Genomic DNA, 12,971 nt, shown 5'->3' with positions numbered 1-12,971 from the left:
GTGACAGGTGAATAGTCATGTAATATTTTGTGATTTTACTCCTAATTTACCTGAAAACCTATTCTAAACATTTTGGAAGCAGTGTTTTAAATAAACCGCTCTGATATGTAACAGACAGTAGTCTTTGTTTTTGATAGCTTGTGTGTGTTGGTGAAGGGTAAACAATAAATTATGTTTGAAGCATTAATGCTCAGCTGGAAAGCAGAGATGCTTTTAGAGCTGATTTAATATTCACCTAATTCAGTCTTGGTGGCCAAAGCTGGGGACTGTAGTTTTTTATGGCACCAACGTGCTAAGATTTATATACAAGGACAACATTAGGTTGATATAAAAATGACCACCATGATGCCAACCATGAATAACCTCATGCTATTACAAGTCTGACAGACGGTCTGCAGCATAACTGGCCTACTCTTAAAATTCACTATAACACCAAGGTAATGTGTCATTGGATCTCAGTGCTGTAACATTAATCACCTCAGTGATCGACCTGTTAGGTTTACATTTTATATCTGTTTTGCCTCAACTTCCCTCAGCAGTTAGTGGGACAGACTGCAGCACAGATACCAAACTTGCTTTGCTTAGGGGCCTCTTTTGCAAAATGACAGGAGACCAGGGACCAGTTGATTCACACGTTTTTAGGATTTTGGGACATGTCTAGGATTATAGGACATTTCTTGGGCTGTAGGACATTAGGGGCTTAGCTCAGACCTGTCAAGGGTGCACGGGATACTTGACACTTTTTGTACATAAACAAGCTCTATTTTGATGCCGTTTTATGCACGCTGGCACTTTAAATATACTTAAAATACAAAGTCCTAGTGTAAATCAATATTTTTATGAATTACAAAATGGTTGGACCACCCAGCACCCTATCAGGGGCCAGATTTGACCCATGGGCTGCAAGTTGAGTCTCACTTGTCTACACTAATTTCAACACCACCCTGTGAATTTCAGTGTGCTATGATGATATTTTAAAGCATGTTTAATGAATTTCCCAAAAAGAAAGCACAATATCCTCCACACAACAGTGCTGAGGTGGAACTCATTAACGGTTGGTGATTAATAGAGATGCTGGACTGACGATCCAGACCTGATCACTGCTAAAAAAACCACAGCAGACGACAAACTGACCAAGAGTCTGGATTTTAAAGTTTATCAAACGTTTATTAAGTGACAGATTAGTCCTTCTTGGCGGCGGCTTTCCTCATGGCAGCCAGCACGTTGCTCAGCTCCTCTCTCTTTCTCTTGGCGCGAATGTGAGTGCCAATCTGTGGAGGAAATACAGCGACATTAGACTGAGTCAACGTTACTCAAAAGGACAGATTCAAAATGATGCTGCACCCTTCAGCATACTCAAAAAGACACAATGTCAGCCAACTCATACAGTGCAGCGGGCTGCTGCTGCTCACGGCTTCTGTAGCGGCCAGATTATATATACACAGAACCTCTGCAGCGGGTTCATAAAGCTGCGTGTACAAGGTGCTCAGTATAAATCTCAGAAACTTAAAGTCTTGGCAGTGCACTGACAATACAAATACAAACTCACCCTCTTCTTGATAAACTTGAGGGCTCTCTTGTCCTTTGACACTTTGAGCAACTCCATGGCTCTCCTCTCATATGGAGCGAAACCGCACACTTCGCGGATCATGTCCCGAACAAACTTGCTGTGTTTGGTCAGACGCTGCGGAGGAAAGAAAAGACGAATGAAGACAAAACTTCCAAACATAATCCAATGTACTTAACATTATACTTTAAAACTCTTTATGGCAAAAATTCTGGATCATTGAGATGACCCTTGTTACTCATCTGTTATATTTTAGCAGCATATCTCCAGCACGTTAACACTGAAATAATATCCAAGTCTTACAGTTATAATGTGATATTCACATGCTTCGCTCTGTAATTTTTCTTGTAGCCCAGACGTCTGTTTTTCTTTCACTCATCATAGCAAACATTTTTAGATCAGCCCTCAGAGATTCAGCTTTGGTAGCTTCACCACAGTGAACACAGTTGCTCTAAAAATGGATCACAGTTTCTCTAAAAATGGATCACAGTTTGATTTTAATGGGAAGACATCAAAGACTGGAAATGCTACAATAATCATTTTCAGTTAATATCTGTACACGACAGAGGACACGTACCACCTTTTCCCACCAGCATGGAACATGTTATGTTCTGGTTTCTGCACTTAATTTTTAACAATTCAGAGCATTTTGAAAAAACATGAGTTGGTTTAGAACACCAAAACTCAGTTATCAGCTAGGACCGCAAAATAGCAGGTTTTCCTGGATCTGAAGTGTGAAACGTGACGACATCAGCGGGCACGTCTTAATCGACAGGTTGGAAAGAGGACAGACAAGTCAAGTGAGAAATATGAGAAAGAAAAAAAAGTGTGAAATAGTTACAATAAAAGTTAATGCAATCTTATTTTAGGAGTAAAAACAAATATCCGTGATAACAGCTCAAAAGTTTGCAGGCCATCGGTGCCACCGTTGTTTACTTCTGTTGTGCATTATGCAGCACCTTGATAAAAATGGTTCTGTGCAAATCTGGTGGAGATGCAGGCGGGCTCGCTTGATAGCTCCAAGAATCCCGAACAGATCCAGCTTAAGAACCAGAGCTAATTTGGTGGAAAAGAGGTCAAAGATGGCTATCTGAGGATCTTCAAATTTTGAAGTAGGTGCCAATTTTTTAGAGAGAAATTAATGGTCAGCTGCAGACTAGAATCTGCAAAGTTTGTGTCTTGTTTCTCTCATCGACAAATCTCACGCCAAGACCAAAACCAGCCTGACTGGAGGACTGCTTTATGTTTTGGAAGCCAGCGGATGTCAGTGTACTTACTGAGTTAAAATGAGCTAAAATAGTCAAATTTATTGCTCAAGCAGTGGTCAAAAACCCAGAGCCATTTAGTTTGATATCACACAAGACAAGAAAACTACCAAACCGGAGAAGCTGAAACCTGTAAATTTGCCGTTGTGCCAACATGTGTATCAAACAGTGAATCGACCTATCGTTTCAACTCTAAAGTGTGTTTCATCAAGAAACATATCTAGTGCAACAATGCGGCTCAATTATTTATTTTCAATAGTTTTTAGACAAGAATAGAGCTCTGTGGCACAGAGAAACATACACGCTGAGTAATGTTTTGGTTTTGGTTTTTCATGGGATTTGTCAGCACAAAAAACAAACAGAATCTGGTGACTTTGAGGGAAACATAGATGAGGAATTGAAGCCAATAACAGCTTTCCCACTACAACAGGCTTACAAACAGAAAAGTAACGCGGGAAAACGACTGGTATTGATTTCTCCAAACTGGGGGTGTGCCGACTGACATCTACTGTAGGCAATACACCCCTCTTCAAAAAAATCCCTATTATCCTTCTAAGCTGTGGATTTCAATTTCACACATCTATACACAAACTAGAAAATATTTGAGAAATGAGATGCAATGGTGTGGTTGCAAAAAAAAGCACCCATACCAACTGCCTGTGAACCTGCTCAGTGAAATAATTCATAATAAGGAGATAATCAGCACTCTCTCTACAGCAGATACTCACCCCACGCCGGCGGCTGTGTTTGGGAGCAGTCACATTTTTGGTCACTGGATGGCCTTTGTTAAGGCCCACAGCCATAGGGTAGCGTATAGCCATGTCTGCAGGAGATCACACACACACACACACATCAGGACCATACAGCGTTTCATCAGCTGCCGGAGGACATCATTTCAAACTATCAGACACCCTGACAGCATCTAACAACACCCACATTTTACTGTAAACAGCAGCACAGCGTTACAGCAGCGAGCAGAGCAGAGCAGGATAACTTCAGCTCAGCAGCTGCGCTGAAATAAGCCTTTCTGTCTCATCAGACTGCCTCTGTCAGAGTTACAAAGACTGCGGTAACGTTAGCGATACAGCAGCAGGCGAAACACAGACCACGTCTGTACAATATAAAATTACGAGCAGCTTTTCAAACAGAGGCCTAAGAAGGCGTTAAACTCTACTTGTCTGTCTTTGTATATTAATACTGAGACTGTAAATCTAATAAAACGCCGTAAGTGTTTATGAGCATGAATTAGCCGCTGAACCAACAGAAACATGGATGCCGGTTCCTCACTGACGCGGCTGCAACTTTCCATCTTTTTCGCTTGTTATCGAGGTGCAATACTGGACACAAATGTTGACTGAAGTCAGTCGGTTTCAGAACTTTCCGTTTATTCGGTAAACATTGACGGATGGCGGAGATTATACATGGCTTTTGGTTGATAGTTGTCAACATTGAGATCTTACCTGCTGTCTATGATGGCGGTCAAGCCGGAAGGACGGTGCGGAGGGAGAGGCGGGGGGATGAAAGGTTTGACCCGGAAAACGCTTCTGCCGCGTCGGCGGAGCAGCGCCCCCTCTCGGCCTGGAAGAGCTCAATATTTTGGAAAAAGATGCCACACTAATAAAGACATATATTACTTATTTCTTATTTCTTGGCTGATGAAAAGTACTTATTTAACTTGATTATTATTTTAGCAACATGTTATATACCCTACAGACAACGATTCAGCGTTTATATTTTTGATTATTGTTGAGAATTTAAATATTCCAATACTTTTTTCACATTTTCAATTTTAGAGTTTTAATCATATCAGATGTATTTTATCAGTTTAGACCCTAAATGTTTTTTTGTTTTCATTATGTTTCCATATTTATTTTCCCTACAATCTTAATTTGTTGTGCAGTTGAATTTATTTTTAAAATGTGTTAATATTATGAAATATAATTTCTGCAACTTTTATGATTAAAATCTGCCATCTGCCAAAATAGATATGCCATCTATTTTAGTCTTGTGTTAGGTTTTTTTGGCAAGATATCTGTATATATATTTTCCAATATACTGATTTAGAATTTCCCCTCTCTTATAAAAAAGTATTGTGTGGCATTTTACTTACAATTCTTCCAAGGTAAAAAGGCCTGCTATGAATCTACCACTTGGAAAATCTAATAAATTTCATAAATCATGAACATTTCTTTTTCATGTTAATTTCATCATCTATACATTACCTCAATTCTGTATTTAAAAAATGAGAAAAAAACTACTAACACCTTGAATCTGTCTCCCCTATATATCGTTTTATGAGCTGATTTATGATTTCTGTTTTCCATGGTTTTATTTGTTCATTTATGTTTTGTGCTCCTGCAGTTTATTTTAAAGTATATTTAATGTAGTAGTAGTAGTAGTAGTAGTAGTAGTAGTAATAATAATAATAATAATAATAATAATAATAATAATAATAATAATAATAATAATAATAATAACTGAATACATTTTAAGAAATGCTTAAAATAATTCTAAAAAACTACTAAAATCTTAAATCTGTATACATGATGAAATATTTTATGACTTAATTTATGGAGTCTGTTAGTGCTCTCATCCCCTGACATCATCTGTTCATTCGTGAGATATGTGATATGTGAAATACCGTAATAAAATGTATACAGACAAACAAAACAAAACAAAACAAAAAACTTCCCACTTGAACCTCGGAACGAACCTGCGCCTTACATTGTTTCGGCCGGACATTTACTCTGTAAACTCCAGTTTGACCTTCTAGTTGAGTACTTCCGGTTAGATCTGACTTCACCAGAGTACATCCATGGTTAGAGCTACCTCGTCGCAAACATGTTTTTAACGAAGCTGTGCACAACAAAGAGTCAGTTATCGCGGTAAGACTCGCTGAATAATGTTTGGAAATGTATAGTAGAGTTCTGATAAGTAGCGCTCGCGACGAGTAAGGAAGGGCTCGCGCTAATGTTGTCAGACCGTCTGGAAATGAACATGGAGGGCGTCATTTTTCACAGTCAAATATTAAACTTGTTATTGCCAAATAATGGTAGCGAACTTGCTAAATGTCTGTAAACGCGCTCTGTCCTTGCAATGAAGGAAACCGACTTTTAGTGCCGCTTTTGCCTGTTTGACAGTGGTGCATCCGACATGTACAGTCACGTTTGTGTGTGTGTGTGTGTGTGTGTGTGTGCGCGCGCGCAGGTGTGTTTGCTCCGTGTTGACCCGGACAGGTGTCCAGACAGTGTTTCCTCCAGCACACACGGCAGGGCTCGGCCAGGCTTCACTGCTCCACACTCACACCCCGCAGCTCAACTCCAACAGGTCCTCAGTGGCGCGCTATGGTCGGCATAAATATGAGAGGCTGTACCCCGTGATCCTGGTCCGACCTGATGGATCTACAGTCAACATCAGATACAAAGAACCCAAGCGCATCCTCATGGTTAGTTCTCCATCTCCTCCACTCTCTGCTATATGTCTGTACACTTCCTAAACAAAAGGAGATGAATTCTTCCTACTTGTTTTAACATGACAGTTTTTTGATAGTTTTGGGCAGCGATCAGAATCAGAAAAGGATTTATTGCCAAGCAGGTTTTCACTTTACATGGAATTTGCTTTGATGTTTGGTGCAAATATTAAACATACAATAAACATGTTAAGATTACTAACAATAACAATAATGATACTGGCATATGCCTGTGAGAAGCTGTATGTGACAATGGTATTTGACATGCTGTATTTAAATACCACATGCTAGAAAAATCACACACTAACCAACAGTGACATATGCCACAATAATGAGTGGCATATGCCATTGTTGGTTTGTGGTATACCAATGTCATTTACTTATTTGTGACACTTGAAAATATCTTTTTACACTATACATCTTATAACAGTCATGTATTGATTCCATTATATGTAGTTCAGTATCAGTGTATGGCACATGAAAACAGCACGTCACTCCTCATTCACTGCTGTATACAACTCCTAAGCCGCTAATGGTGATTTTTTTGCCACATGAAAACAGTGTGCCACCGATCTGCCACCCGCAGATTCCTGATGCAGACATATCTGTGGACAGTGGTATCTACCAGTGAAATAGGAACTGTCATTTCATGGCGCATGTTTGTCATGTCATGTGTCATATGTCAGTAAGAATTAGTGTATGCCTGTGAGAAGTGATGTACTGTTCTTAAATGTCATATGTCAGATATACAACAGTGGCATACCACAAACTAACAGTGACATGTGCCACTAGAATAAGAGTGGCATGTTATTAAACACTTTAGTCCCCCGACGTGTTCAGTCCTCAAGCCAAAACATTGTTTTCACTTGCCAAGTATTACTGCCATTATAAATAAATTGAAATGTATGATATTTATATAAATATTTCCTTTGAAAACAGCACTCTGATCCATCACTACATTTATTTGTGTTCTTTTGTGTGTTGTAAAAGATGCCAGTCAATCTGTCCATCCTGTCTGAAGAAGAGCGCAAAGCTCGACAGAAAAAGAGAGGAGTGAAGAAGACGACAAAACAGACTGCAGTCGACTTTGAAGACGATTTCCAAGCTGACAAATACAGCCAGTTCTGGAAGAAGAAATGATGTGTTTGGTTGTGAATATAAACAATATCTGGGCCATCATCCCTGAACATCAGACTCTCACTCGAAGCTTGTCCATATACAGTATGTTTTAACTGGATTGTTGTCATGGCAAAAAAGTGATTCCTCCAAAAGACTAAATGTTGGGACACTGAAACCCAGGCCAACATCATTAGTGTGGCAGGATGACAGACTGAACGGCGTGTGTAGCAGGCGGAGATCTGCTGCCACATGCTTCAACTGTTACTTTTCTTAAAGTATAAATAATCTGCTAAAGCTGGAAATCGTGATGACGTTCAGTTAATAAATTGGTTTAAAGCTGTGTATCAGTGTGGTGAATTTTAAGAAAGCACACAAACTCATATAAAGCGCTCCGAATTCTGCTGTTTAAGTTTTGATGGGCTGGTTGGGCTGCATGTCGTGGTTTACGGGTCATTTAAGAAGACAGAGGCAGCGCACTGTCACTGATGTGTTGCAGCAGTCTGTCAGCTCTCTGCTCCTAGGTGACATTTGAAAGAAACCCTGCAATCATAAACATGCTTTTTTTAAGGCTTCTTGGAGCCTTGGTTTACCGGACAGAGTACAGACTGTCTGTATCCTGCTGGAATCAGTAAACTGGTGTGTACAAACAGTACTGTTGTGATTGGTGTGAAAATAGGAAACTCTTATTTGCAAAATACAAAAGGGCGTGGATTTCGTTTCAATATTGAGTAGACAAGTCAAACAAGGGGAAGGTTTAGGGGTTATTGGCCAGAAAATTTTGATCATCAAACACTTCATTTCCTGCATCCTGCTGCACTTTAGGCATCAATTTGTGCCTTTTCTATATCAGTTTAGGGTGTATATCTCTAATTTTGTCGAAGCACAAGTCCTCTGCTACCTTTATGTTTTCATTGGGGTAGAAAAATGCACATGGTCTAAATATTGAGAGGGACTTGTCCCCTGCATCCTGCTGAAATCTACACCTGTGGTAGCAGTAGCAGGGCATCATCATGTGTTAAAGGTTAAAATAACAGCACTCAATTACAAAGCAAGTAACAATACACTTATTGGCGAAGGTAAGATATAAAACATTATTCATATTGTTACAAAGAAGCTATAAAAGTATAGCTTCCTTGGTTACAGGCAGTCATTTGTTAAGCTTGATTAAAGAAACGGTTGATGAGCACAGGTTTGTGTTTCCTTTCTATTTTAGTGCCAGTCCTGGTCTCACCGCCCCCCTCCACTGGGGGCAGTAATGCATTATAACTGGGTTTCCCGCAGCCATAAACACACGAGGAAAAGGTTTCTCGCGAGATTTCCATTCCTTAGCTTGTGTGTCCTTGCTAAGTTCGAGATGGGGTACTGGGACTCACCAGAGGGCACAGACTGTGTCCAAAAGACATGGATCACTACCAAAGTAGCCACAGCTTTGGGTAAATATTAATAATGTTGAAATAACTGTCAGTCATGCTGGGTATAGATACAGGGTATTGCCCTGGACCGTGATGGGTAACTGTGTGTTTGAGCTAATGCTAACGCTAGTACGCTAGCAGCCTGACGTTTAGACAAACTGAGTTTGTTTTTCCTTTTTGTATGTGAAGTTGACTGAGAGCTGTTTTTTTTAATTAAATGATTGGGAATGATTTCTGAAGCCACAAAGGCAATGTATGTATTGTGATTCTGATGAGATGCTGCTGCAGGCTGTGAGTTAACAACACACATTGACACTGTTGATGCGTAGAGAAATGTAACTTGTTATTGTTTGGCCGTATGGTGTCTTTTTGGGCCAGTTCATTAATATATATATATCACAAGAGGGTCTTTTATACCAGCTATAAACACTTTAATGGTTGGACGATATGTAAGAGATGGGCAATATATTGATATTGTTTCGATATCGTGTTGAAATGCACCATATTGGAGTATTTGTTGATATTCGATATGCCGATATATGTTAACCCATTTAGCTGATATCTGATAACGATATCTATATATTCTCTTTATTTAATCCACCTTATAATAGTGATAATCAAGTCTTTTTTGCAGTGGAATTAACATCATATTATGTGTATGTAATGGCCCATCAGCAGATTGATATGTAAAATACAGTGCTTTTCAGTGTGTGTAATATTCATTTCTTGCGCAAGATAAGAAAAATACTTTAACTTAGGGTTGATATTTTGTAAAAGTTCACTTGGTCAATAAAAAAAAAAAAAAAGATCGGTTTGTAATATCAGCTGAAATAAGCATGTTGGCCACTTCCGACATTTCATTTTAAAGCTTATATCAGCCCATGACATGCCGATTTTATCAATTATAGCTAATATCGTGATATCAGACTAAATATCTTATTGGATTTTGGAAACCCCAATAAGAGTTGTCTTTTCTTGTTTTTAAAGGCTTGGTTTCAGTAAAGTGATTTGCTTGTATCTGTTAAGTCATTATATCACATTATTGATGGTTATTTATCAAAACTCTCACTGTGTGAATATTTTGTGACGGCACCAATAGTCAACCTTACAGTATTATTGCAATTCTCATATCAAGAAATCTGGTCAAAATTGTGTTATTTGATCTTCTCCATATCGCCATGCCCTGTACATCATCATATGAACTAATGCTGGTTCATTTTGCACATTTTGTCCGGCTCTCAGCAAGGTGTTCATTGTTGTGGATGGTATTTTATCCAGTTTAATCTCAGAGTATTTAAACTTTAACTAAATACTTTTTATTTTAACAAAATAAACCAAGCTCCTGTAATTCACTGGTGTTTGACAATGTCTTAAGAAAGAGCATGATTACCTGACTAAAGTACAATTTAAAATTCACAAAATGATAATCAAAATCAGGTAATAAAAAAATCAGGTCAAGATTGAGTCTGACTAAGAATTCACAACCAATTTTCAGTTCCTAAAAGTAGCTCATACGCACCACTACAGATACAGTTCAGTTTGATTCTAGAAAAGCAACTGAGAGTCAGCCTACATTACAGTTGTGATTTTTTTTCTTAATTTTTCTTTTTTCCTGATTTCACGTCGATAATGTGTTTGTGTTTCTTATTGTGTTTGCAGGCCTGGTTGGGTCAGCCTATCACATAGTGGCGTTCCAGCCTGAGTCTGCATTGGTGGCGATACAGAGGGCCACCAACGCCACTGTTACCATGGGTAAATATTCATATCATCAGTCATCATTATTTTAGATCATACAATATAAGTCTTGTTCTCATTGTTTAAAAATACAACGATGAAGTGAAAGATTTCTCCTGCTAGATAAGTCATGAAAACTTTGTTAATCAATGTAATTGTTCCAAGTAAAAGTTTTAAAAAGCACTTGATTGTATCGTCAAACCTAAAATAAAGAACATTTGCCATCACTGATGAACCCAATAGGGAAAGTTAGTATCTGTTCAAACTGCTTTATTTCCCGCAGATGTCATTCATGTGGGGTCTTTTTTTAGTCCTACTATGCATTTTGGGTTGTTTTATTTGTCCAATTTTACCTCTTTCATGTTTGGTAATCTCATAAAGATGCTTGAGATCCTAAAAGCCGAGTTTTTATCAGTTACCATGCCCTCCCATTAACAAAAAAGCTTCTTCTCTGACAAGCTAGTTGTTAGACATTATTTCTTGGAGAACCACTCCACATTAAACAGTAGTATTTTTACCAGCAGTTTGGTTTATAACGATATCCCAAGACCGGTATTTCATCTCAAGATTTTTTTCAAAATGCAGACTTTCAGATTCCCGTCATAGGAGATAATCCACATCATTGAATACCGTCTTCTTTTAAAGAAATATTTCTGCCAGCTACGAACAAATGACTACAACAATGGAGCAACAGGCAGTCAGTCTCACTTAGCATCAAATTTTGTTCGATCCACCTCCAATACCAAAAGCTTTGGGCATGTGTACTGTTGTTTTCTACATTCAGAACACTTCACATTGAGCTATCCTCTTTAAGGCAAATTTAAGCCATATCTGAGGACTGTCGAAATGGTAACCAAAGGTGTTTTGAAAAATCATGTTCTGCTGCATTATCCTAAAATTAAAGCTGAAAGTAGGCACCGCAGCCTCATTGTTTCATTTTAAATCCAAAGTGCTGAAGTACAGAGAACAGTGTTGACTGTGTCATTGTCACAATCCCGATCATGTGACTCAAACACGTTAATCTGAATGTGTTGAAGTATTGTTCAATGGCTTACACAAATTGTATCACATAATGTAATGTTGATACGGGTGTCTGTCCGTGTTGTACCAGCCTCCTTGGGAGCCATTTTCGGCATGGCGACTTGTCTCAGTGCTCAGGCTCGTGAGGCCCCAGATGACCCATTGAATTACTTCATCGGGGGCTGTGCCTCTGGGATCTTCCTGGGAGCCAAAAGTAAGTATCAGTTGAGGCAGAGGAGAGTTCGGTGCACATGCACATCGCGCATGCTGACATGTATAAAATATACACACACACACACACACACACACACACACACACATATATATATCATATACTGTATTTTAATTCATACAAAGAATTTATAGACTGGGACACCAAAGCATTCATAGTTGCAACATTTTTTTTTAAATTGCTCTCCGTGGTCAGGAAGACCAGGGTAGCTCTGAACACCACCGTCACATTTTCTTTCTCGCGCGACCACACACTCACTTTTCAGAGCTATTACTCTACACAATATTGACCCTTGAGGCGGTGAAGTGGTAGTAAATGTGTCTTTATGTTGTGCGTTCTGACTGTTTGACAAAGACAGACAAAATCCTTTTGGTGGTGACTAAGGTAACATTTTATCTGCTTTTATCTGTAAAATATTTTCATCATAGAAAATGAGGGACATTTCAAACATGAATACACAAATCATCACAGCCTTAATTTAAGATTATGCTCAGAAGCACATTACAAGACCTGCACTTGAAGACTGTGCTGGCAGTGAAAACAGTAAGATGAAGAAAAAGCTTGGATATTTATTTACTCTCTAGAGAAGTCACGTGTTATGCACATGATACCACCTTGATGAACAAGACTCACAGAAGAGATTTGTCTTGTGACCTGGATGATTAAACTCTGCAGGAATGAGCATAGTCACTTTGTGGTAACATAGCAAGCCCATTCCAATCATCAGCCACTGAAGTGATATTTTCAAAATGTTGTTTAGCACCGTTTTATGGCAGAGAAAGTGCAAAAATATGCCAAAGTTTGTTGAACTGAAGCCATGTTGCCCACTGTGTGTTTGTGTTTGTGTTTACAGCCCACAGTGCTATAACCGGCACATCAGCGTGTCTGGGTCTGGGTACGCTGGCCTTCTTCACAAAAATCGGCAAGAAGGAGGGATGGAGGCTCGCTGGAGCCCCCAAACTATGAGGAGAAACAGAGTTCAGTTGACTGTAAATTTAACTGTTTGTTGTAAAAATACTTCATGTAATAAACTTCTTGTGAAAATGACCAAATGAAGTCTGGGTCTTCTTATTCGAAACAATACCGAGATTCATTTCATGAGTGTCACAGTGTGGGGAGGTTAAAAAAAGTGATTAGGGTAAGATATATCTAC

General features: G+C 38.9%; 3 protein-coding genes across 3 annotated transcripts; 2 read left to right on the top strand and 1 right to left on the bottom strand.

The window, feature by feature from the left end:
* Positions 1-1,146: 1,146 nt before the first annotated feature.
* On the bottom strand, positions 1,147-4,426 carry rpl36 (ribosomal protein L36). The gene is made up of 4 exons (XM_042515522.2): positions 4,293-4,426; positions 3,561-3,655; positions 1,550-1,684; positions 1,147-1,271 (listed from the first exon to the last, which is right to left on the bottom strand). Exons 2-4 carry the CDS (start codon positions 3,651-3,653, stop codon positions 1,182-1,184), a joined length of 318 nt encoding a protein of 105 aa, XP_042371456.1. The 5' UTR covers positions 3,654-3,655; positions 4,293-4,426; the 3' UTR covers positions 1,147-1,181.
* A 1,135-nt stretch (positions 4,427-5,561) lies between these two features.
* mrpl55 (mitochondrial ribosomal protein L55) lies at positions 5,562-7,762 on the top strand. Its single transcript, XM_088077493.1, has 3 exons — positions 5,562-5,717; positions 6,040-6,277; positions 7,292-7,762. The coding sequence occupies exons 1-3, from the start codon at positions 5,674-5,676 to the stop codon at positions 7,439-7,441; spliced, it is 432 nt and encodes a 143-aa protein (XP_087933619.1). The 5' UTR covers positions 5,562-5,673; the 3' UTR covers positions 7,442-7,762.
* Positions 7,763-8,696: 934 nt separating this feature from the next.
* On the top strand, positions 8,697-12,870 carry ndufa11 (NADH:ubiquinone oxidoreductase subunit A11). Its single transcript, XM_042484038.2, has 4 exons — positions 8,697-8,853; positions 10,492-10,584; positions 11,678-11,800; positions 12,672-12,870. Exons 1-4 carry the CDS (start codon positions 8,775-8,777, stop codon positions 12,782-12,784), a joined length of 408 nt encoding a protein of 135 aa, XP_042339972.2. The 5' UTR covers positions 8,697-8,774; the 3' UTR covers positions 12,785-12,870.
* Positions 12,871-12,971: the final 101 nt, after the last annotated feature.

Source organism: Plectropomus leopardus, chromosome 5 (assembly GCF_026936395.1).
Source record: "Plectropomus leopardus strain MGB_pleo_1.0 chromosome 5, ASM2693639v1, whole genome shotgun sequence".
Lineage (NCBI taxonomy): Eukaryota > Metazoa > Chordata > Actinopteri > Perciformes > Serranidae > Plectropomus > Plectropomus leopardus.
This window is presented reverse-complemented; position numbering and strand designations above follow the sequence as displayed.